This window comes from Prionailurus viverrinus, chromosome B1, assembly GCF_022837055.1.
Source record: "Prionailurus viverrinus isolate Anna chromosome B1, UM_Priviv_1.0, whole genome shotgun sequence".
Lineage (NCBI taxonomy): Eukaryota > Metazoa > Chordata > Mammalia > Carnivora > Felidae > Prionailurus > Prionailurus viverrinus.
In genome coordinates this window covers 31,807,120-31,833,350 of record NC_062564.1, presented here as the reverse complement: position 1 = coordinate 31,833,350, position 26,231 = coordinate 31,807,120, and the positions used below count along the sequence as shown (strand labels likewise).

The following is a 26,231-nucleotide window of genomic DNA, read 5'->3' as shown; positions in this document are numbered from 1 at the left end:
TAGAATGGAGGAGGTAAAAAAAACTCAGCATTCAGTCCATAACAGTGCTCAGAGCTTATCCATGTTAGAGACTGTCAGTTTCCTTCCTCCATTGTATTTAATACCACTTTGTTTATCCAATCATCTGTTGATACACATTTGGATTGTTCCCACTTTTTGGCTATCATGAATAATGCTGCTATTCAACATTGGTGTTCCAATATCTATTCAAGTCCCTTAGAGTATTTGGGTCTGTAGCCAGAAGTGCAATTGCTGAATCATAAGCTAATTCTGTGTTTAACTTTTTGAGAAGCACCATACTGTTCCACAGTGGCTGTTCTGCTTTACATTTTCACCAGCAGTGTACATGGGTTTTAATTTCTCCACGTTCTCCCCAACACTATTTTTGGTTTTTGTTTTTGATAATAACCATTCTAACGGATATGAAGTGGTGTCTCGATGTGGTTTTGATTTATATTTTCCTGATGACTGGTTATGTTGCACATCTTTTTATGTGTTTTTGTCTGTTTGTATATCTCCTTTAAGAGAAATGTTTTTCCAATTCCCTTGCCTATTTTTAATTTATTTTTTTTAATTGATGAGTTTCAGGAGTTCTATATATATTTTGGATATAATTCCTTGTCAGGTATATGGTTTGCACATATTTTCTCTCATTCCATGGGTTGCCTTTTCACTTTTGTGTCCTTTGATGCACGAAAAGTTTTTATTTTGACAATGTTCAATTTACCCTTTTTTCAGCATCATAGTCATAGTCAAGAAAGCATTGCCAAATCCAATGTCCTGAGGCCTTTTTCCCTGTTTTCTTAAAATTTTATGTCTAATGTTTAGGTCTTTGATCCATTTTAAGTTAATTTTTGTAAATGGTGTAAGATAAGAGGTCAACCTTCATTCTTTTGCATGTGGATATCTAGTTTTCCTAGCACCAGGTGTCGAAAAGACGTTGTCAATAAGCATTTGACCATATGTGGGGGCCCATGTGACCATAGGCAGAATAGAATAGTGATTATCTCTGGGTGCTGTTTCATTGGTCTGTGTATCTGCGTTTATGTCAGTATCACACTATTTTGATTATGGTAGCTCTGTAGTGTTTTTTGAAATAAGGAAGAGTGAAACCTCCAACTCCCCCCTCCCCCTGCCCAAGATTGTTTTGGCTATTCAGGTTCCTTCAGATTCCAAATGTTAGGATTGATTTTCCTATTTCTGCAATAAATGGACCTAGACATTGATAGGGATTGCATTAAATCTGTGGATCACTTTGGGTAGTATTGATATCTTGACTGTAGTAAATCTTCTAGTTCGTGAACAAGGGATATCTTTCCATTTATTTTTAAATTTTCTTTTAGCAATACGTCTTTCACCTTATTGACTAAATTTATTCATAAATGTTTTATTCTTTTTGATGCTATCATAAAGTGAATTGTTTACATGATTTCCTTTTGGGGTTGTTCATTGTTAGTGTTTAGAAGCCCAGTTGAGTTGTGTGTTGATTTTGTGTTCTGCAACTTTGCTGAGATTATAAGTAATTGTATTCCTTAAGTAGAGTGCTAAGATGTTTGAAAATCCCTTTTCTTTGACTAAGAACGTATCACCTAGAAATCTGATGAGAGCTCAGGTACAGGGTTTATCCCTCAGACACTCTGCCCTACCTGTCTGTACAGGTTGGCTTCTTGTGTAGGTTAGGTCTCGTGCAGTAGTATGTTTTTGTGCTTAATGTCATTGTGTTAAGTCCCTTCTTAATTCTGTTTCTTGCATATTCATCAGCAGAGGACAAGAAACCTGAAGTCTGATTATCCTGGAGAGAGTACACCCTATACTAGTGTATCATCGGATGAGAAAATTTGTTGCCATCTGATTTAGTTTTTGTTGGTTCTCCTAACCTGTTTATTAGGATTCTAAGAAAATAGGGCAAATAAATTATTTCCAGGGGAGTGTGGATGGGGTAAAGGAGTAATGTGGTAGGGAAACTTTTTACATTGGTTTTTTTTTTTTTGTTTGTTTTTGTTTTTTAATTTTTTTTTTCAACGTTTATTTTTTTGGGGACAGAGAGAGACAGAGCATGAACGGGGGAGGGGCAGAGAGAGAGGGAGACACAGAATCGGAAACAGGCTCCAGGCTCCGAGCCATCAGCCCAGAGCCTGACGCGGGGCTCGAACTCACGGACCGCGAGATCGTGACCTGGCTGAAGTCGGACGCTTAACCGACTGCGCCACCCAGGCGCCCCGAAACTTTTTACATTGTTAAATAAAAAATGGATATTTTGGTTTGTGAGTTAGAATGCTGTTGGTGTTCTGACTTAAGGTTTGTGTTTGATTAATGTTAGGTTCTTCTCGCAGTGCAAGGTATCTACTGCTGGCATGTAGTTGTAGGGGCTTCTTTACAACCATGTGTGATGTGGTAGTTTGTGCTGCTGAGCAGCTGTGTGTCTGATTCCTTTTAAGATTATATGGGTATATTGTTAAAGTGTTCCTGTGCTAGGCTTGGTGACATTGCATTTTTTGGAAATCATCAAAATTTAGTTAAATTACCATAGTAGGATGTTTCCTGGGGATTGATGATGTAGATTAAAACATCTTTGTTTTATCCAACAATAGAACTGAATTACATGGGTAGGAAAACCAACAGGCATTTCCTGTCCTATTTATCAAAACAGAGTCTTTTAAAGAATGTGTAAAGTGCTTTACTTAAACAAATCCGCTGTGTTGACTTCCGGTGGAAGATGATGATCTAAGTCCATGTGTTAAAACAGACAAACACACCAAAATGACCAACAAGATAATGGGAGAGTTCAGTCTCCTTGGAAACCCTGGAAGCATGCCATAACTAAACTAAAAAGAATTTTGGCAGGAAAAGGTACAAATGAGAAAGAAATATAGTGAGGGAAGTTCTTTCGGGTTAGCTTGGTGTTCATTTTTGTGGTTGAGAAGCCATCCTGGGGTATGAGGAAAGACCTATTTTGAGCTAGAATTTAAGGGTGGTCCATAGGGTAGTTGATTGGTATGAGATTTTGTACTTTGAAGCAAGGATTGAAAACTAAGTGACTCAATGCTTCTCACCAAGGAGAATATCCGTAAAGAGGGGCTAGCTACACATGGTTGCAGGAAAGAGACTAACTGAAGCACAGAGTTGAAACTTCCTGCTCTGAAGCTACCTTATTTGGCCTGCAGGGCTGTGACTTGACCACTTATTGCTGAATCTATATGGTGACCAAGGAAGTGTGGCGGGCGGCCTCTAAGATTGCCCCCAATGATCCTTGCCTCCTGGTATTCATGTCTTTTATCTAATCCCCTGACCTTGAGTATGGCTGGACCTGGTGGTTTCTCCAAGTATGACAGAAGTGAATGGATTAACTTGATGGCAAAACTTTTGAGGTTAGGTTACAAAAAGGCTTTGGCTTTCATGTGGGGCTGTCCTCTTTCATTTGCTCTCAGGGAAACAATCTACCATTTTGTAAGCTTCTCTGTGGAGCTTATGAGGCAAGGAGCTGGTGTTTCTGGCCAACAGTCAGTGAAGACCTGATGATTGCCAGCAGTCACGTGTTTGAACTTGAACTGCAAGCAGATCCTTCCACCATCCAGTTTGAAGATGATAGAGGCCCTGGCTGACACATTGACTGCAGACTTGTGAAAGATCCTGAGCTGGATGCCCCCAGCTAAGCCACACTCAGATTCCTGATCCACAGAAACAGAGGGAGTAGAGTACATGTTTGTTGTTTTAAGCTGCTAAATTTGGGGTAATTTGTTAGGCAGCAGTTGAGAAACTAATACAGGAAGTAACCATGTGAACACACACACCCCCACCCTAGAGGATTGAACTTGGTTCTAAATGTTTTCTGATTAACCTAAGACAATTCCCAAATGTTACATAAACATAGACCTTTCTCTATAAAGATGAACACATGAAAAGGTGGACTCATACAGGCTCAGTCTAAAAGAAGGTGACCAGTGTGAGCAGGTGATTTCCTGTGATAGGGACTTATTTCAAAAAACAAGAGAAAATGTTGAAATTTAAAAAACAACTAATTACTGTTCTCAAGGAGACTCCTGAACACTTGAACAAAAAAAAAAAAAAAAAGAGAGCAGGAAAGAGTTCTTAAGTGAAATTTGTGCTTCTTAACTGTTAACTTTTTGGAGTGATAGCAGAGGGCTTTAGAAATAGTCCCACAGTTCAGAGGAGAAAATGAGATGAAAATTATATAGGCATAAGTATAAGAAACACAAAGAGTAGATCCAATGTATAATAAAGGTTCAGAGTGAGAGATCAGAGCAAACATATAAAAGATAAAGTCAGAGAAACAGTAAAAATTTTCCTAGAGAGAACAGGTCAAAAGGGCTCAGGGAATATATAGCTAACATTTATTGAACACTTATTATGTACCAAGTATTTTTCACATTGAAACTCACTTGAAATTCTCTACAACCCCCATGAGATAGGGTCTTTTAATATTCTTCTACAAATAATTAAAGTGCATACCAAGCAAAATAAATGAGATCCATACCTAGGAATAGCCTAATGGATTTCAAAGATTTCAAAACTTTAAGGTATAGAAATAAATAGTACAAGTATCCTGACAAGAAACAAGTTACCTGCAAAGGAAGGTGTATCAGATGAGCATTTCATTTGTCTTCTGTATGCTAGCACTATGTGTGGCTGTTAAATCCGTTAGGTAAAATACAATAAATTCATTTCCTCAGTTTAAGTGCTCAATAGCTATGCGTGGCTAGTGGCTACCGTGTTGGACGGTGCAAAATAGAACATTTCTGTTACAGTAGAAAGTTTTGTTGGACAGCACGGTGCTAAAAGATAGTGGAGTGGCATTTAGAAAACCCTGAGGAGAAAGCTGTTACAACCTAAGAATCTTAAATTGCTAAAACTTCACATAGGCAGGATAACAGAATGGCAATTTTCAGGCTTGTAATGATTGAAAGTGTGTCACTCGAGTACTTTTCTTGAAAAAATTCTACTCTTAGTGTATCCGGGCAGCTGGGAAGTCAGCAACTCAGAAGCATGATGAATCAGCTTCAGAGTCCTGTTTGTTTAACCCTCTGTTTCTCAGAATAACCCAAGATACATAAAAGGGAAAATCTCCGTTCATGGCAGATCTGAAGAGAATGTCCTTCATAAGCTAAATTTCAGAGTGTCAGAGCAATGATTACAGCCTCCTACAGCTCAGCTCCAGAGCTAGCCACAGAAAACAGCTTTTATTTTAAGGACAGTTAATCCACTGAAACCGCTTTTGTTGAAATCGCACAGAGAATCTTCATGCCACCAAATCCAAGCTTACTTCTCAGCCCTCACTTTACTTGATCTGGACACTTTTTGGACACAGTTCATCCCTGCCTCCTTTTAGAAACACTTTGCCTGGCTTCTGCAAAAGCTCTTCCTACCTTACTGGTAGTTCCCTGTGCAGTGTCCTTTACTAGCTAGCTTAGTGCTAGGTGCGGGAGAGCTCGAGGCCCAGCCCTCAGGCCACACCTCTTGTTTTCTGTAATCATTCACCAGGAAATCATATCTAGTCTTTAAATGCCTTCTGTTAGCCGATGATGCCTTAATTTGTGTCTCTCCTTCCTTCCTAGGTGGTTGAAATCCATACTAAAGTTATAAAAATGAAATTCTTGGCTCCTTTCTTAACCAGAACCTGCTGTTTTCTGGTGTGTCTCTTGCCAGTAAATGACACTGCTTTTCCTCCATTGCGCTGGGTTCTAAGACCTTGGAATCCTCCTTTGATAACCTCCATCCATCCGCTAATTCTGGCAGTGCTCTCTTCAGAATGTGTTCTGAATCTGTCCATCTTTGTGACCACCACCTTAGCTCAGACCGTCATCATCTTTGCTTATGCTACTGCAGTAATTTAGGAACCATTCTCCTTCCCCACCCCCACCCCCCATTTTGTGCTGTAGTCGCAAAACAGATAATCACTTTAAAACAAGATAGAAATTCTGCGAGGACTTCTTCTCATTCTTAAAACAAAGCCACAGTCCTTCTCCCATGGCCTACGAGGCTGTATGTATATCTGGCCTCGGCCAAATGCTCCATCTCCTCTACCACCTTATTATGTAATTAGTCTTGTCAAATATAGCAACATTTCTACTTACGCTGCCTGCTTGAAATACTTTCCTTTACAAGTTTGGATGACTAATTCCCTGTTTGGTCTCTGCCTAAGTTACCTCCTCAGAGAGGCTTTCTCTGACCACTCTACCTGAAATAATGCCCCACCCTCATTACTTTTCTTCTCTTGTTGGTCTTTGTATTTTTCTATTTTTATTTCTGTTCTATTTATACTGCCCTGATACATTTTATATTTATTTGTTTATAATACGTCTCCGTCACTAGCATGTATGTTCCATGAAGGCAGGGATATTTATTTACTCTTGTACCCCCAGCAGCTAGAAATGCTAGGTTGACCTAGAGTGCCTAGCATGTGGTAGGTGCTCACTCACCACATTGTGCTCCACCTTGTGCAGCACCACAAGGAGGTGCTGCTCACTCCTTGTGGAAGGAATGACCGTCCTAAAAATGAGCAAAACAACAAGTGCACAAGATTTATAAAAAACACCAGTTTCCAGAATTAGATGAATAAATCTTTAGTTCAAGTAAATGGAGAAAAACCTTTAATGTAGAACTTTATTTTTCAATGAGATTCATGAAAGAAATTGCGTCTTTGAGAATGGAATCGTGAAAATCGCAAATCATTGGAAAAGCATGATTACAATTATTTTAAAAAGTTTAGTAGAGACCATGAATTGCAGTGCAAATATAATTTGCACTGGTCAGGAGTATCACTTTGAACAAACTAACCTGCCTCAGCTGAGAGAAAAAGGATGAAAAAGGGAAAAGATGGGGAAAAAGAATTTTCTGGACTAAATGTCTTTTTTTTTTGTAATAGTATGTGATGTATTCCTTTTGGTTGAGAATTTTGGTGAAATCATTTATGACCAATGGAAGTTAACTTCTTTCTTTAAACCTGCCATTTACACGCTATTAAAGAATACTTGATATAAGGCAAACATCAGTCTATTAATGTTACTAAGTACATTCAACCACCATGAGAACCTGGACATTATTCTTCTTGCTTTCATCTTTAGCTCTCCACACCTTATCAATGATCAAGCCTTGAGAAGCCTTGCATCGTATACTTCATAAATGTATTTTAAAATCTGTACACTTCTGTCCCCTCTTTGTATCTCCATGGTTTAGTTAATGGAACAGGTGATATTAATAAAACCAACTTTATAGGTTTGTTGTGAGGGTTAAATACCTAACATACAATAAGTGCATTTTAGATGTTTGCTACTTAGGATAATATTGTTACTGTACTGTCCTGGCTCAGATCACTGTCATTGCTTACCCCGATTTCTGGAGTGACTCCAGATTGGTCTCCAGACTTCCCTCTGCTTACCCTTCTCCCAGTTCCCAGTTCTCTTCACTTCAGTCCGAGTAATCTAAAGGCATGTCTAATTGGATTACTCATATTTAAAACGGCACAGTGAGCTCCCTTTAATCATTGGGGTAAAGTCTGTAAAATTTTCTGTAACATATCTTAATGATCTCTAACTTCTTTCTGTAAATAGACTTCCCCTTTGTACCGGGTTTGTAGGTGAGCAGGACGAATCCTATCAAAACAAAGTGGAGTTGGGCGTGACTCTGCGAAGACAGATGGACAGTGAAGGGCTTTCTGGTTCTTCTAGCATGGCCATAATAATCCTAGTTTGTAAATATTTTAGGCAGATACTAATAACCAGGTGCCCATTCTAGTTAAAAAAATATCTTAAGGCATGCATACATAGATGCACAAGCTTTGTGCAGTACTGCTCTGTATAATCTCCATGGAAACTATTTGCATCATATTTTGATAAGGCAACTTTAATGAGGTGATTTGCTTTGTGGTTTGAATTATGAGCCACTTAAAAGTTAGTGAACATCTAATAAAGATGGTTACTTTAGGTTTAGAATGGTCAGTTTCAAGTTCTTCATTCTAACATTATATAACATAAATACACCAAGGCTTGTTTGTTACGATCACACCTATAGAGTAAATGTATTAGCAACTGTTTATCTTTCTGTTCTTTGTTGCAGGAGGGTATGGTTCCATTCCATTTTATCCAAACATGATATCAGATTATCCAGGAACAAGTTAAAAAGAAGGGAGACTGGTTCCAGAACACATCTCTGGAAATTACCCTATGGACCCTGACTCTCATGGCAACATTACAATGTAGGTTCTGTATGAGCATCAATAGCCAGTGGTCTTTTTTGAGCCTATCACATAACATGTTCCTGTTCACTGAGTCAGAGGTTGAAAAAAGGTGTTTAAAAAGGCTGTTAGCACTTCTTTTATTGTTGAAAATCATAATGTAATCAAAGTGATATTTTAGTCCAGAGACCTAGGAGTACAGAATCTTAACCTGCAGCCTGAGGCTTCTTGAGTGTACAGACGGTCGCTGACTTAATGATGGTTTGACCTACGATTTTCCAGCTTTATGACGGTACGAAGGCAATATGCATTCCGTAGAAACTGTACGTTGAATTTTGATCTTTTCCTGGGCTACCAATAGATGGTAGGGTATTTGCTCCCAGTTGGCCATGTGATCACAAGGGTAAACAGCGAATATGCTTAACAGTGATTCCATATCTATCATATAATCATTTTGTTTTTCACTTTCAGTTTAGTTATTCAATAACTTAATGAGCTATTTAACACATTATCAAAACAGACTTTGAATTAGATAATTTTGCCCAATTATAGGCTAACGTAAATGGTCTGAGCACATTTAAGGTAAGCTAGGCTGAGCTACGATGTTGGGTAAGTTAGGTGCATTTACATGCACTTCAATTTATGATGGGTTTATTGGGCTGTAACCCCGTCTTAGGTCGAGAGTATCTGGATATGCAAAGAAGCAGCAAAGCAGGTCAGTTATGACACTTTACTACTTAGGGCTTCAGCCTCAGTCTCCAGGGAGCTTTGCTGGACCATTTGGAGAACTTTACCTAAGCTAGATTGGCCTCGATAGCCTAGAAACAGATAAGGTTACAATGCTTGCTTCTGCTTTGTGCAGCAAAGCCCAAAGCCCAGCCAACATCTCCTGCCTATCACGTGCCTGATTCAAGGTTCATTTCTTTACATCTATTGCTTGTTTAGCCCTCAAAGCTACTCTGTGAGATAGGTATTTAAAGATGAGGAAACTGAATCTTTAAGAGCCTTAGTTACTTCCTCAGGGTCTTACAGGCAGGTGAAGTGAAGAAAAGTCCAGTCTGACTTCTCATCATTTCCTGCACAAGTTTCTTATAGATACGGCCCCAAGAATGTATTACGGGTATGCTAAGACAGTGATCCCTCAGTTCCTGTGGGGTGCATGCTGAGCTGGATGGGGGGGTGCTTAGCCGACTAGAGTTCCTGAGCAGACATGAACAGCCTAATCTTATCTTTACACTAGCGTGCCTTACAAACAGTGTATTCTGTGTGCCCTGACATGAGAAAGATCGACACACTGGCCTGCTCCGCTGAAAGTAACAAGTCAGCAAGGGGGAACATTAGGCGCCAGTTCTTATAGCCATCCTCCTTTCAGCCTCTCAGGTTACGGTAATAACCCCTAGTCAGTGCCAAGTAGGCAAGAAAACTTCAGGATGGTCTGGAAGGGAGAGAGGAAGAAATGGTTGGGGCCCACTTCCCCAAGAGCAGGTGAGTAGGTCAAGCCTTACTTACTTCATAGGAGCAAGAGATTGCTAAAAGGATGGCACATACTTAACTTGCTTTTTAGGCCGAAATAAAATGTTCTTAAATCTTGAACATAGCACTTTAGTGGAAGGGGTGGATCTGACCTTTCAGAAAAGGTAACAAAAACTTTGAGCTCCCTCTAGAGGTCAACAGTGATAAAGGAGCATCATAATGGGAAATAACCTAAAGCTAGTCTACCCCTTCAGCAAGAAACTAGCATTTTATAGATGCATTATCCAGGAAAATACTTTCTTACATTGGAGAGTAGTTAGTTGCCTTTGAGAAGAAATTTGGGTTAATCATATTTTAATAGCTTTGTGGGGTGATTCCTAAAATTCAGTGTTTGCTGTGTTATGGTATATTGAACTAATAAAGGAGAAAAGATCATGATAATAGATTGTGTCCAGACAAAATAGCATGCTTTTAATTTACTTGGTTTTTTTTTTTTTTTTTTTTTTTTTTTGAGAGAGAGAGGGTACATGTGCAGGGATGGGGGTAGGCACAGAGACAGAGGGAGAGAGAATCTTAAGCAGGTTCCATGTCCAGGGCAGAGCCCAGTGCAAGGCTGGATCTCACAACTGTGAGATCATGACCTGAGCCAAAATCAAGAGTTGGATGCTTAACCAATGGAGCCACGCAGGTACCCGCAAATTAGCATGCTTGGAGCTCTGAGTGTTGAAGCAGATCAGATCAAAATGAGAATTAATTTCTGTGCTATTGTGTGCCAGAACATTTTGACTTTAGCAGAGATAAAGGTGATGAGTATACCCACTGTGTTCTCATCCCTACCTCTCCAACATCTGAAAAGAAAAGAACAGTGAATACCAGATTAATATTCTGAGGTTCAAGTTGCCAGGCATATGTTAAAACTTCTCAGAAAGCTAACATACAATTTAAGTTTTAGAACCTCAGTTGATCAAATGAGAAATCTGTTTCAGCACAGATATCTTCCTCCGGATCAGATACTTCATGGATAAGAATTAGTTATGGTGCTGACCTTTACTGTGTTTACACCTTTTGTTCCCAGTATAGTTTATTCTTCTCTTCAGAACTCACCGAGAAAGTTCAGTTCTTAAACTTTAGTATGTAACTATAGAATGAAGAAGTTAGAAGTCATGTTTAATTTGTGGTAATATTCAGAATATTTGAAAGTTACATTTTTTTTAAGTTCCTGAAGTGCTTAAAAAAAAAAAAAACCCCAGAAGGATGGGAACATCCCACAAAGGGACCCAGGAGCCAACCTGAAAGCTCTCAATGACCAAATCTGGAATAATTTGAACAATACAGTAAACTTCATAGTATGATTATAACCCAGAGTATGAAATAAATAAATAATGAGTTCATACTGATAACTGAATAAAGAAGTGGGAGAGAAAAGACAAATTTCCCCTAGAGAAGAATTCTGAATATGTAGATATTCCTCCTCAAGGCAGTAGTGCTTTATATCTCCATCCCTTAAATGTAGGCTGCGCTTAATGACTTCCTACCAGAGTACCTTACTGGGGGACGGGTACTTTATAGTGGAGAAACCTGGCAAACAGCATCATGGCCAGATAATCTAGGTTATCATCAATAAGTCATATTGATAAGATGTACCTTCGCATGATGTAGTAAGAATGACATTTCGTCTCTGTGATCTTCCTGCCAATAAGGCATAATGGCAGTGTGGCCAGGAGAAAAACAATATCAAATTTAGGGACATGCTGTAAAGCACCTGGCCATTACTCTTCAAAACTGTCAAGGTCACCACCGAAGAGAAAGTGTCACAGACCGGAGGAAGCTAGAGACAAGATGACTAAATACAATATGGAATCCTACATGGGATCCTGGAACTGAAAAAAAGGTACTAGGGAAAGATGACTGAAATCTGAATAAAGTGTGGAGTTCAGTTAATATTCCAGTGTTGGTTCTTCATTTGTGACAGGTAAACCATAGCAATGTAAGGTGAAGGTGTATGGGAACTCTCCGTACCGTCTTTGCAACTCTTAATGTAAATCTAAAATTAGGCTAAAATTAATTTATGGAAAATAAAGATTCAGCTCAGTTAATTCTTATGCTGTGTAGCTTTTGTTCAGTGATGTTTGAAAACTCCCCAGGTGTTTTGAAAAATGGAGAACTTCTCTGCTATGTGTATATGTATCATCACTTGCAGTTAAGTAGTTTGTGACTTTTATGTATAAAAGTGAGAAAGACCCTATGTCATAGAAGTGTAGTGAGTAGTTTCCAACGATATGAGCATATCCAGCACCATAGTTTCCTGCTGTAGCAGTGGCGGGAGTTGAGCAGAGCAGAATCGTGCTTCATTGCTTCAGTCCCATTCTGTTTTCACATTGATTGGCTTATAACTTACAGAAAGTAACTTTCATTAAGTCACTATTGTTGTGAATTCCAGGTTACAAAGAAATCTGAGATCCATTTTGTCAGAGTGAGGTCCCTGACAGAGATCCATGGTCATGGGTGGAGTTAACGCAGTTTTTGCAGACGTGTTGTCTTACAGGTCTTTAATTTTCCATATTTGAAGTTTCCTGATAAAAGCACGTTATTTTTCTCAGCCATCATTCTGTTTTCTTCCTCCCTAAATGTATTAAGTGTATGAATACGTGTTATATATGCTCTGTGAAAGATAAATTCTCTGAAGAGAGAAATCATCTTTCAGTGTTTCTTGGCAAATGAAATTTCATTGCAAATTTTGAAGTTCACAATTGACTTAACTTATGGTTGAATTTTTTTTTTAAGTTTATTTATTTTGAGTGAATGAGTGAGTGAGAGGAGGTGCAGGGGAGGAGCAGAGAGAGACAACCCCAAGCAGGCTCCAGGCTGTCAGTGTAGAGCCCGATGTGGGGCTCGCTCTCACAAACCTTGAGATCATAACCTGAGCCAAAAATCAAGAGTTGGACACTTAACTGACTGAGCCACTCGGGTGCCCCACTCGAGGTCGAATTATTAATAGCAGAGCTGAGACTACATCTCCAGGTGTCTTCTTGTTCTTACCTAGTAGTTAATGAAGGGCCAAGGGAAAGTGTGAAAAGGGAGGAAGATTTAAAGAAAAATTAGAGCAAAATGTGAAAAGATACTGGCAAAATAAGAACATCTGATGTTTCCCTTCTATTCTTATTCTTCTACTCTTTAACGGTCTAGACATCAGTGAGCATCTTTATACTTTTTTTTTTTAATTTTTGGATTATTGGGGCGCCTGGGTGGCTCAAGTCAGTTCAGTGTCCGACTTCAGCTCAGGTCATGATCTCACATCACAGTCCATGAGTTTGAGCCCTGCGTTGGGCTCTGTGCTGACAGCTCAGAGCCTGGAACTTGCTTTGGATTCTGTGCCTCCCTCTCTCTCTGCCCCTCCCCAGCTTGCTCTCTCTTCCTCTCTCTCTCTCTCTCAGAAGTAGACATTTAAAAAATTTAAAGTAAAATAAAATTTTTGGATTATTTTAGTAGGATGATTTCTGAAACTGACATGAAGTTACAAGAGAATGAATGCTTTGTGGCTGTTGGTATAAATTATGAAATAGTTTTCCAAAATAACAAGATATACTTTTCTACAGTGCAGGTAGAGCAATTTATATTTTTCCTCTAGTTTAAGAGATAGAAAATGGTGTGTTATTTAAAAATTAATTTGAGGGTCACCTGGGTGTCTCAGTTGGTTAAGCATCAGACTTTGGCTCAAGTCATGATCTAGTGGTTCGTGGGTTCGAGCCCCGCATCGGGCTCTGTGCTGACAGCTCAGAGCCTGGAGCCTGCTTCAGATTCTGTCTCCCCATCTCTCTCTGCCCCTCCCCTGCTCATATTCATTCATATTCATATTTTCTCTCCCTCTCTCTCAAAAATAAATAAAAAAATTAATTTGAGTGGATATTTTATTATATTTTACCAGTATTGCTCTTCTGCTCTTCTGTGAATTGTCTTCCCCATGTTGTATGAGCGAGCTGTTTTTGGAAATACAGGTATTTTTCTTAGCCACTTGTCTTTAGTTATTGTGTAAAAGTCACATTTTTGTTTCATTATCTATCTATCTATCTATATATATATAATATATATGTATATTATATATATATATGCTTCTTCTGATGTATTTATACCCCTCCAGAGATCTAATATACACTTTCCCCCCTGATGGAGTACATACAGAAGGGGTAAAGGATTGGGGAGAGGAAAGGTGATATTTATCAGGCATTGTCATCTTTTTTTTTTTTTTTAATTTTAGTCATTCAAATAGTGTGTAGTGATAACTCATGACTTACAGATTCATCTGTTGTCAGGGTTTTCATGTTACTCTTACGGTAATGGTTATAGGCATGTTAACCTGGTCTCCCTCCCTGTCTTGAGCTTTGGAAACAAATTCCATAATGCTCTGATTGTTTCATTTATGTTGTGTACAAATCAGATCAAACATGCTTTATATCTTTTTTTTTAATCTCCATGATATAATGTAAGCAGCATTCTTTCTCAGTACAAATAGATTTTATTTTTTTGTGCTGAGAATGTAAGGTACACATAGACAAACTTTGGAAGGATGTATACTAAAATCATAGTCTATCAGTAATGGGATTAAGAGTGATGATTGTCTTTTTTTACGGAGCAGTTTGTGTGATTAAAAGAGTTAAATCCCATTGCAGTTCTTACACAAATCATAGTATACATAAATACATCTATACCTGTTTCACAGTTTGCACATGTTTGTTGAAAGACTGTTTAGTTATTATCTACGGTTATCTCTTAGTGATGGGATTTCAGGTTTTTTATTCTTTAAGTTGGTTAAAATGATCACTATATTATTTTTTTAACAAAAACAAAAAACAAATATTTTTATAGTTAGGTTCCTGTAAATATTTTTAAGTATTTTTATTGCAATACTGGTTTTTATCTTTTGCCTTAGAGTTGTAAGATTATCAAGTGGTTAGTTAGAATCGGTGGTTCTTAATCTTTAGCTAATTTTATTGTGGTTAGAGAATGTGGTCTTTAAATTTGAAATTAGAATTCTTTAAGGGACTGTCTGTGGCTCAGTGTATGAGTTTTTTAATTGCATAGCTCTTTGGAAGATACATGTTCTTCTGTATTGGTATAAAGTTCTCTGTATGTGTGTATCAGTTTGATCTTTCAAGTGTGTATACTTTCTCCTCCCCTCCCCCTTCTACTCTTCTCCCTTTTTTGATCTGTCAGGCATGGAGAGGGATGTCAGTCTTCTGCTGTAGTTACAATTTTTGTCAATTACTTTATTTCTGAAACCCTAAAATATATATAGTAAAAAATATGTGGAAAGATTCATGGCTGTTAACGTCTTTAGCTTACTTTTTATCATTATATACATATTATAAACTCTGTCATACTGAATTTCTTTTTACTTAATTTAACCAGTGGTTGGAAGCATTAGTGGCATTTACTAGGCATGGGCCAAGTGTGCTAGCTCTTTGGCAGTTTGCGGAACAATCTTGAACAAGAAAAAATCGTCCCATGGTCTGCATGACTTAGAATATTCTGCCAAATGCTTTTGGTGCTGGAAAAAACTTCCTAATATTTTCTAAGCCTAAAATCCGTTTTATTTATCACATATTATTTTGCATGGGTTTAATGTATATACTGATGTTTGCTGTGTAAATCAAGGGAACATTGTACTTGGAAATACTAGAATTTTACAAAGAATTCCTCATGATTTTCCAGTCACATCACCAGTGCAAGGCTGTTGATGTTTTTTGAGTTACCACTATTGTATACCTGTATAAGTCTGCATTTATAACTGATCTATTGTGATTATTCTACATAGAGTGTCATCATGCTCACATTTACATATTGGTGGGGGGCTTTTTTATTTTGTTTTTCAGTATTTTCCACCTTTTTTTTTCTGGGACTGCAGTGATCCACATGGTAGAACACTTGATATTATCTTACAGGTCAGGTCTTTGTTCTTTTTTCCTGCTTTGCTCTTGCTTTTTTTTTTTTTCCTCCCCCCTGTAATAGCCCTTTGAGTTCTTGATCTTTCCTCCTGCAGTATCTAGTTGGTTAATGCCACCCAGTGTATCTTTCATTTCAGGTAGTGTATTTTTCATTTCTAGATGTTCCTTGTCTTTTCTCTTACATTTCTCAACATGTTTATAATTCATTCTGTGTTCTGGAGCATATTTACAATAGTTGTTTTAAGGTTCTTGTCTGATAGGACCTTAATTCCATCATCATTTTTGTCATTTCGGGTCCTTCTGGTTATGGGTCACATATTGCTGCTCTTTACATAACTGGTGATTTTGGATTAGATGCCAAACGTTGTGAATTTACATTGTTGAGTATTGGGTTTTGTTCCAGCACATAGTTAAGTTGCTTGAGATACATTTGATTCTTTCGAAGTCTGTGTTTAGCTTTGTTAGGACAAATTCAGTCTTTTGTGTTGATGTAGTTCCACTTACTAAGGTGATGCTCTTCTGAAGACTTTACTTGGTGCTTCATTAATTATGAGGTTTCTCTACTCCAGCTGGTAGGGATCCCCTAATAGTTCTGAGCCCTCGAAAGCTTTCTAGTGGTTCTTTTCTAGGCCTCGTGGAGTGTCACCACAAATGCTCAGATTCAATTAAAGAACCCAAGTGTCCTCTCTCTTTCTGTGCTCTGCTTCAAATTCCCCCTGATTTCTGTTTTCCATAACCCCCAGTTTCTGTCTCCACAACTAAGTGAGATTGCTGCTCTGTCTGACTGCCCTGTCCAGAAAGTAAAGTGCGTTAAATATGACTCACTTCTTTCTCTTGTCTAAGGGTTCACAGTCCGACAACATTTTTGTTCCGTTTTCTAGTCCTTCCCAGCAAGAGGATGCGTCCAGATTGTCTTAGTCTCTCCCTCATGGCCAGAAGCAGAAACTAACTCCTAACCCTCATTCTCACCCTCACCCACATGTCAGAGCTAATAATTATTTGCTCACCTAATATATAGTAATTTTTGTTAATTACTACTATTGATATATACCATCTGTTAGTTTTCTGCTGTACCCTGTTTTGTTTATTATACCACTTAGGAAATAGGGGAGACAGGTAACAAGAAATGTTGTGCCTGGTGAAATAAAAACAGACCAGTAATACTACTGTTGTCACTCGTACTGCCACCAACCACCACTCTGCCCCCAGAAGAAAGCAGTGATTTCAGCTTCCGAGAATGAAACCTGGCTGCCAGTGGTTTACAAAGAAAGGAAAGGGTTGGAAGAAATGAGAATTCCATTTTATAGAATACATTTTAATCCTTGATTTTATAAGATTTAACGAGTCAAAAACATTGTGTATATTAAGTTTTCTTACTAAAAATTTGTGCCTTTTAAGTGCTGTTGCCTGGAATTCGATCTATGCCTAAAATTGCTCTGTGTTGACTTCGGGCATAGTAGGGCAGTTGACTGATGTTCTTATAAAAAGATTAACATGGACAGTTTTTTCATTGTGAAATAACATTTTAGGCCATAGGAAATAATCTTTTTTTTTTTTTCTTCCTTAAAAGAGGAAGTTTTTGTTCTTTGATTTTTGTTGTTTGTTGCTTTACACTGTTCAGCTAAGCAGTGGCTTGGTTGGCTGTTTCTCAGATTTTCTCTTAGTTCATTGGCTTGTAGCAAGATGAAAAATAACAGACACCAATGTATTAAGAATATCTATAAATGGGGGCACCTGGGTGGCTCAGTCTGTTGAGTGACCGACGTCGGCTCAGGTCATGATCTCACGGTTTGTGAGTTCGAGCCCCGCTTTGAAAGGCTCTGTGCTGACAGCTCGGAGCCTGGAGCCTGCTTTGGATTCTGTGTCTCCCTCTCGCTCTGCCCCTCCCCCACTCATGCTCTGTCTCTGTCTTAGAAATAAATAAACATTAAAAAAAATTTTTTTTAAAGAGTATCTATAAATTGAGGGGTGCCTGGGTGCCTCAGTCGATACAGCGTCTGACCTCGGCTCAGGTCATGATCTCACAGTTCATGAGTTCGAGCCCCGCATTGGGCTCTGTGCTCACAGTTCAGAGCCTGGAGCCTGCTTCAGATTCTGTGTCTCCCCCTTTCTTGGCCCCTCCCTCACTTGTACTCTGTCTCTCTCAAAAATAAACAAACGCTAAAAAATAATAATAATAAAGTGTGTATAAATAGAGAAAGTTGTATGCCTTTCACCCAATATTTTCCTTCCTCAGTGATTTAAAGTGGGTTGACTTCTATGGTATATAGTATCTTTGGTTCTTGGCCCTTTTTTTTTTTTTTTTTTTTTTTGATAGGCTGGTTGTTAGTTTTGTTTCTAGGATTCCTCGGCCTGTCTCAAGTGTGCCTGTTAAAATTTTGTACCCTTGCTGTGAAGCTGCTTCAGTATTAAGCATTTATGACATCACTTTACTTTGGGGTTCTAGTTGTAAAATAGCCATTCCTGGGATAAGTGACCATTGTAAGAACAGATGTCGTCTTATTCCTGTTACAGTTTGCACTAAAACACTAGTCTGTTTCTCTTCTTCCCTCCCCTTCTCTTTTCCTCCTCCCTTCTCTCTCTTACATGCAGACAGACACACTTCTCTTTTCTTCCCCACCCTGTCACATACTCAGTGACTGCATTATAACCAGCTGTAACCAGTACTATCTTTAGTACCTTGGGGTGTTATAATAAAGCCTACTGTTTTATTACTTGATTCTTGTTCTGTCTTCTGAGGGTAACATAGATACAGAATCCTATCACCACCATTCCTATCCCACATCTCTTCAGTACTATTATAATGACCTCCCTGTTGACTTAATCATCTCTAGATTTTTCTCCTGTCCAGGTCACTTTAGAAAGACAAGATTTCTCCCCCATTGGAAATTAAGCACATCTTTCAGCAAGTCCCTCTTGCTTTCCAGTGCTCAGCAGGAAGGCTAGTCAGGCTAATTATACTGATCATTGACTTATCCTTTATTAAGTTACAGCCATAACAGCTCATCTAACTAACAAGAGTTGTAATTTCTTTAATTTAGGTGAATGCAACAATTTGGGAAAAAGATGAAGTAATTTAAATACTGAGCCAACTCTGCCTGTTATTCCATTGTGTGAACAGGAAAGTGAATCTGGTGTTGGTGTTAGGTGTGAGCATTTCACCAATTTGAGAGTTCAAAGAGAAGTATTTTTGGTGCAGCATGACTTTGTATGCAAATTAACTAGTTCATCTGGTGCATTAGCCAAAGAAACCATAAGCTAGCAATGCACTGGGGGAAGTTGGCTGAGCTGGACTGACAACAGAAAGAATTTGCGTGTCCAAAGTGATGCTTGTCTGAGTGGTTTGAATTTAAAGGTAATTTTTATGATGTATGGTTTTTAACCTTATTCCCTGATTTTAAAAAGAACCTGACCTTCAGGTGAGAAGTGACTCCATATATTGTGTCTGGTATTGTTAGCTTCTATTTATTTTCTCTCTCAAAGTGTACCCTAATGTACTTTAAGTGCAGGGCTCTTGTATGATTTTAAACCTTCACTACAGAATACAGAGCACCCAATGAATGGCTTTTATGTGTGATTTCTTATTTGGCTCATTGCTTGTGCAACAGTATGTTGTTTAATATTTACATATTAAATATTTAATAATTACATTGTAGCTTTTCCAGCTTTGTTTTATTGCTGATAATTTAGTTTTGTGCCGGTGTGATTGGGAAATGTACTTGGTATGATTCAAGGGTTCTTAAATTTGTCATATTCGTTAGGTTTCTTTTTTATGTGATTTAACTGGGGGATTCTCCTGTGTGTACTTGAAGAAAATGTGTATTCTGTTTTTCTTGGATGGAATGTTTTATATATATACACACACATATACACACATATATATGTGTATATATTTATATATATGTACATATTTATATATGAATATATGTATTAGAAAAATATATAAATATATTTTAAAGTATATATTTATATATTTTAGAACCCTGTATTAAGTATGCTTCAAGTAAAAAATGTTGAAAAAGAAAAAAAATAACTGAGGGTACTCACTTAAAGCATGTCAGAGGGGAGGTGGGTGGGGGAATGGATGAAATAGGTGAAGGGGATTAAGAGTACACTTAATCTTGATGAGCAAAATAGAATGGCTTTTTAAATAATTATGTTTGTCTTTACAGATTAGTCTGATATGTTCAGTTTCACACTTTTACGTTACATATACGAACACTAAATTTATTTTTTCCTCCTGATACCGCTGACCACGATGGGCTTCTGAGATAAGGTGGTTTTTTTTTGTTTTTTGTTTTTTAATTTTTTTTTAACATTTATTTATTATTGAGAGACAAGAGAGACACAGAGCGTGAGCATAGGAGGGGTAGGGAGAGGGAGAGACAGAATCTGAAGTAGGCTCCAGGCTCTGAGCCGCCGTCAGCACAGACCCCGACATGGGGCTTGAACTCACAAACTGCGAGATCATGACCTGAGCCGAAGTCGGTCGCCCAACCAACTGAGCCACCCAGGCACCCCTGGGATAAGGTTTTTAATCTGGAAGTGGGGTGCTGTCCACACCTTCTGAAATTACATGCACATTTTTGTGTGCACTTAAGCATGCAGTTTTTTGGCACGACACGTGTAACTTTCGGTAGGCTCTCAGAGTATTCCAAAAAGGTAAAGTGCCTTGGACCTAGACAATGAAGGAAGCAAAGAAAGCTTTCCAAAATCAAGCTGTTCTTGGAAAAATCACTAAAAAGAAAACTACAAAATGGAGTGTTGGACAGGTTATTAGTAAAGATACGTTGGTCAGTAATTTTTAAAATTGAAGGTGTATAGTGTTCTTTAGTATAGCAAATCAACATTCTTAAATTGTCACAGTGAGCTGATATAGGTCAGAAAATGGCCTTTCTCTTGTAAAAAAAAAAAAGTTTATTTAAATTGCATATGATGAAGTCTTTCCTAATTTGGCATAATGCTTTATAGTGAAGAACTTGTTAGTAACAGTGGTGAATTTTTCCAGTGTAGTTGCTTTATCTTAATACCTAATTCTGTAACTTAGATTTTTTTCCCTTAGAAAAATGACTCTGGTGTCAATAAGCAAGTGAAATACCCTATAATTTTATTTGAATTTACTGTGAAATTAGCACTGACTTCGGGTGTAACAGGACTGCTTCTAGTAGCCTGTGTGGTGTTTGGGAACCACAAGAAGAGCTGTGCATATTGACGGTGCATAGCACAAAGTGTTCCTGATATGTGTGTGTTCTGTTTGCAGACTTTTGTTTGAGAGGCCATAATTTGAATTTATTGATTTATGACTGTTAAAATTTCATCTAAAGTTACTTTTACATTTAAAAATTTCCCCCATTTTAGTTATATCTGCTTTAGTTTCAGAGGCCACCTTTGGGTTTGCATAAAGAAGCTTATCAAAAGTATATAAGAAGGAAAATTATCAAGATAATTATTATAATGTTTCATGGTCCTATCATAAAATGTTTCACAAATTGTTGATTACACTCAAGATTTTAGTGAAATACCAGTAAACCACTAGTATTTAAGTATAATTTGTATTCCTGTTAAAATAGATTCATACTGATTTATTCTAGAGAGAATGTGTTTTTGGAGAACTAAAATATTCATGAAAGAACCTTAGATTTACTTATTTCTGATGGTAGGTTCATCTGTAGGCCTGGAATGTGTTAGGGAAAACATGCTAAGTTCTGTGTAAGTTGGGAAAGAAAAACTAAAATCATTTCTTCTTTGTTTTTGTTTCAATTATACAGCAGATATAATTTCTACGGTAGAATTTAATCATTCTGGAGAATTACTAGCAACAGGAGATAAAGGTGGTAGAGTCGTCATCTTTCAGCAGGAGCAGGAGGTAAGTGTTTAAAGTTTAATATATCTAAATTTCAGTTTGCTTTGGGGGCTAGAACTTGTATTGCACTGGAGTACTTCATCAGAGGATTTTGACTTTTTTTTTTTTTTCCCCTTAATGTTTATCAAGCAGAATATCCCAATGGATAGATGGTTTCCCTTAATGTTTATCAAGCAGAATATCCCAATGGATAGATGGCTCTGCTTCTCTTAGCTTTGTGTGTATGTGTGTGTGTGTGTGTGTGTGTGTGTGTGTGTGTGTGTGTGTGTGTTGTTTTGACTATAAAAACACAGCGCTTTGTTAGATTTGGTTAGAGAAAGGAGTGGGAAGTGGTGTTAATTCAAGATTTTAACTGGTTTTGAAGCCTTGGCCCTCGTTTTTTTTCTCTTAAAACCCCATAAAGCAAAATTGCTTTGATCTCTTCTCAATGCTTAGTTTGCTTTGTGTAATTGGGGGTGGGAGGCTAGTTTAAAGAAAAAGCTGTTGAGTTATTTTGACATCAGTTCATACTAATACTGTTACTGTGGTTTAAATAAAACTGTTTTAAATGACAATTGCGTGTATACCCATGTAATGTAATTTATAAGCTCAGTAGTACCCCTTTTCAAGCAGAGTTGATTTGAAAATTGTTTTCCTTTTCTCTTTGAAGAAAGGAATTTCTCATTGCAGACTCTTGAGATTAAAGTGGGTTTTGTTTTGTTTCGGGTACAGCTTAGGCACACTTCTAAATCCGATTGACAAGATTTCTCACTAAAATTTTATGTTAAAATTTGTCACACTAGATTTTCCTTTACTTTCTCTGTCCATTCATAGATCAAAGTTAGACATTATTTAAAATCCTCTGTTTTGAAACATCCTGTCCCTGTTTATGTATCCAAAAAGAGTTAAAAGTAATGTGCATAAATTGCAGGGTTTTACAAATAGATGTCTAAATCATAACAGAGAGTTAGGTTTTAAAGGATTGTGAAGTTCCTTAAATAAGCAAAGAATCTAGTAATAATACTACTACTTTGCACTTCTATAGCGCCTTTGACCTGAGGATCTCAAAGTGCTTTACAAACACTAATGAATTAATCCTCACAACACCCCAGTGAGGTAGGTAATTTAATTTTAAAAGAAATGATTAATAGTGTCTGATTAGAAGATGCACAAACACTAAATATGTCTCCTTTTATTTATTTATTTATTTTTGGTTGGAAGACAATATGAAAAGACTCCAGCTTTTCTTGACAAAGACTGTTCTTATGGGAAGGGGGGAGGCAAAATCAGTTTTCTGTTCCTATTTTCAAGCAACTAAAATCTTGACCATAGGAATCTTGAAATACTTAAGAGTTGAAATGGAACCTTAGATCATTACAGTTTCCCTTTCTATTTACAAATGAGAAAGTTAGGATATTAACAGACCACTTGATTAGTGTGGCAGAACTAACAGCTAGGACTCAAAACTTCTGACGCGTCATCTTTTAATATTCTTCGGTGCCTTTCACCTTAGATAACCAAAATATGAATGGTAATTTTGTTATTCAGAAGTTAGAGCTGGCATTCTCTGCCCTTGAGTGGTTTTTTTTGTTTGTTTGGTTTTGGTTTTTTACTGGATGTTAATGACTGTCTACAACTTAGCTTTTGTTTTAAAGAAAGGTGTTTGGAGCTTTCGATAAATCTAGTAGGGGTTTGATACACGATAAATTGGAATAAAAGATCTAACACAGAGTTACTGCAACTGCTCGAACGTTTTACTTGTATTGGCAAACAAGGCCCCAGATTTGAGGAATAGGTTTCCTTTGATTCTTTTCTGAAATTCCATTGAAGATTCTAAAGTGCTAATATTTAAGATACATACCCTTATAACAAGGAATGAGCAAAATGACTTTTTGAGAAGGATCATTGGTACCAAAAAAGGACTTCCTTTTTCACATGTATCTGACCTTCTTAACTGCATTTAAGAATTCAAGATAGATGCATTATCTAGAACCTCAGGTTAGTAGTGTATCTTGAGAATTACTTAGTACAAGTATCAGTATGTTTTAAGCGATGGATTAAATAATGATGAGGTAATAATTTACTTCTTCCTTCAAAACTTTATCTTGTTAATATTAATTTGGTGCCTGTTACCTAATTTATTTTCCACATTTTTAAGCCCTGTCTTTTTTTTTTTTTTTTTTTTTTTTTTAAATTTTTTTTTTTTTCAACGTTTATTTATTTTTGGGACAGAGAGAGACAGAGCATGAACGGGGGAGGGGCAGAGAGAGAGGGAGACACAGAATCGGAAACAGGCTCCAGGCTCTGAGCCATCAGCCCAGAGCCTGACGCGGGGCTGGAACTCACAGACCCTGAGATCGTGACCTGGCTGAAGTCGGACGCTTAACCGACTGCGCCACCCAGGCGCCCCTAAGCCCTGTCTTATATGGAGCGTGTAGTATAGGGCTGTCTTCAGGACACTCACTGCCTACGTCACTGATAATGTCTGTGCCTTACGTCTAGAGGCACCTTTATATCAGTACCTAATATATTTAGATTAGATTTTTATTTTATTTTATTTTTTTTAAATTTTTTTTTTCAACGTTTATTTATTTTTGGGACAGAGAGAGACAGAGCATGAACGGGGGAGGGGCAGAGAGAGAGGGAGACACAGAATTGGAAACTGGCTCCAGGCTCTGAGCCATCAGCCCAGAGCCTGACGCAGGGCTCGAACTCCCGGACCGGGAGATCGTGACCTGGCTGAAGTCGGACGCCCAACCAACTGCGCCACCCAGGCGCCCCTAGATTAGATTTTTATGAATCCACATCTGTTACATCTGTAAAATAGTGTTCTAGTTTGGAAAGTGGGAGAGAACTTAAAGATGATCTTTTTCTAGTTTTTAGATAATCCCAGAAAAGGTTTCTATCAAAAGGTTGTATTGCTTAGTTTAATAGCAGAGCTCTAGAATTAGAACTTAGATCTCTGAATTTCAGTCCAGCTTCTTCTAACAGTTACAGCTATTAAACATACATTCCAGGGAGCACTGGTGCCTGTCCAGTGAGCCTTTCTTAGTGTCTGATAATGATGCCAGCTCCGTGTACAAAACAGTGGCATTTGCATTCTCGTGGCTTTATCTTCTCACTGGGTAGCTGGCGGGGTTCCTTTCTAAACTTCACTTGACTGGCACGGCAGACTGACACCTTTAACTCACCGTTCTGTCTCACTTCTTTTACCCTTCAAGTGTGGCTGATCCCCTTCCTGTCATCCTGTCGGGTACCTCTTGCTGCCTGTCCATCTGTTCCACAGTCAAAGAAACTGGGTAGTCATTTAGAGGGCTGTCATTCAGTGCGAGTATATTTCACCCTGGTGATGCTAAAACATTTTTTGCTGTCATTTAATACTATTTTTATAACTAATACGTTCCTATAGTTTTCTGTTTGACAGAATCTCTGTGATAGAAGCAGGTCGCGTAGGGAAATTAAGGCCCAAGGGTAAGGTGATTTCCATGAGGCATTCCACTTGTCCTGTGGTCAGTAAGTGTTGATACCCAGTCCAATGTTTATAGCATGTCCTAAAATAGGTGAACAATCATACTGTTTTCATAACTTTTATGTAATAGCTTTTGACAACAAAGTAGATGGTGGGATATATTCTTGTTGATAATGAAAATATTAATAGTTTTTCTTGGGAGATTCCAAGTAACTGTTAGACTAGGTGGTGTTGGTGTTCTGTATTTTGTAAAGGATCTTTCGTTTTATGGGTATTCAAATTAGGTGGGCGGCAGTTGTTGAAATTGCTGATATTTCTTTTGACTTTGGATTGCTCAGACCTTCACTTTTCTCTGAGGCTTTCTGATTGATAGAGGTTAAAGTGTGTGTAGGGGGGAGATTTTTTTTTAAGGGACAATTAAGGAGAAAGGTGAGAAGGGAGATGTTCCTTTTTTACATTTCTTCCTAGATTATCGTATAGAGCCTTTGTTTTCTGTGTTCTAGGAGTGCTAGTAACTTTCTAGGCTTTTTCTCATTTTTTGGTTGTTCTTAACGTGGCATTCCCAAAACTCCTTAACAAGATATAGAAGAAATCTTAAAAGATGGGTAGGGGGTTAGGGCATCTGGGTGATTCAATTGTTAAGCTTGATGTCGGCTCAAGGACATGATCTCACAGTTGTGAGATCAAGCCCCCTGTGTCAGGCTCCATGCCGAGCATGGATGGAGCCTGCTCTTTAAATTCTCTCCCTCTCCCTGTCCCCTTTCTGTGTGCATGCACTCTCAACTCTCCCTCTCTCTCCCTCTCCAATAAAAAAAAAAAAAATGGGTAGGGGTTTAATATGTATTTTCTTTGTAAATTATTTGGAAAGACTAGAATGGAGCTCAAAATCACCAAGATGTTGTTAAGGGCGCCCAAGTGGCTCAGTCAGTGGAGCATCCAACTCCTGAATTCGGCTCAGGTCATGAAGTTCATCAGGTTGAGCCCCACCTGGGGCTCTGTGCTGACAGTATAGAACCTGCTTGGGATTGTCTCTCTCTCTCTCTCTGCCCCTCCCCGACTTGCTCTTTCTCTCTCTCAAAATAAACTTAAAAAAAAAAAAAAACAAGATTTGTTTTTAACAGATTCAGTATCATCCATACAAAGGGGTTGTTGATTTACTTTGATGTTTAAGTGAAGAGAGAACCCACTTTTCTAGGGTGATGTGGCAGCATTCGCTTTACATAGTATTTACTGAGCAGCAATCAGAACAGCAAATTTAGCAGTGTTGGTGAGAAATGGTCGAAGGAACCAAGTCTATATAGCCAGGAGAAGAGA

General features: G+C 38.0%; 1 protein-coding gene across 2 annotated transcripts in view; it reads left to right on the top strand.

Moving 5' to 3' along the window:
- PPP2R2A (protein phosphatase 2 regulatory subunit Balpha) overlaps positions 1 to 26,231 on the top strand; it is an 86,285-nt gene that overhangs the window by 28,392 nt on the left and 31,662 nt on the right. Inside the window, exons 2-3 of one of the 2 annotated variants that reach the window (XM_047856042.1) lie at positions 8,074 to 8,212; positions 21,375 to 21,472. In XM_047856042.1, the coding sequence (XP_047711998.1) occupies positions 8,197 to 8,212; positions 21,375 to 21,472 (114 nt within the window). In that variant the 5' untranslated portion in view covers positions 8,074 to 8,196. The remainder of the gene's footprint in view (positions 1 to 8,073; positions 8,213 to 21,374; positions 21,473 to 26,231) is intronic. The other variant, XM_047856040.1, reaches the window with a different exon arrangement.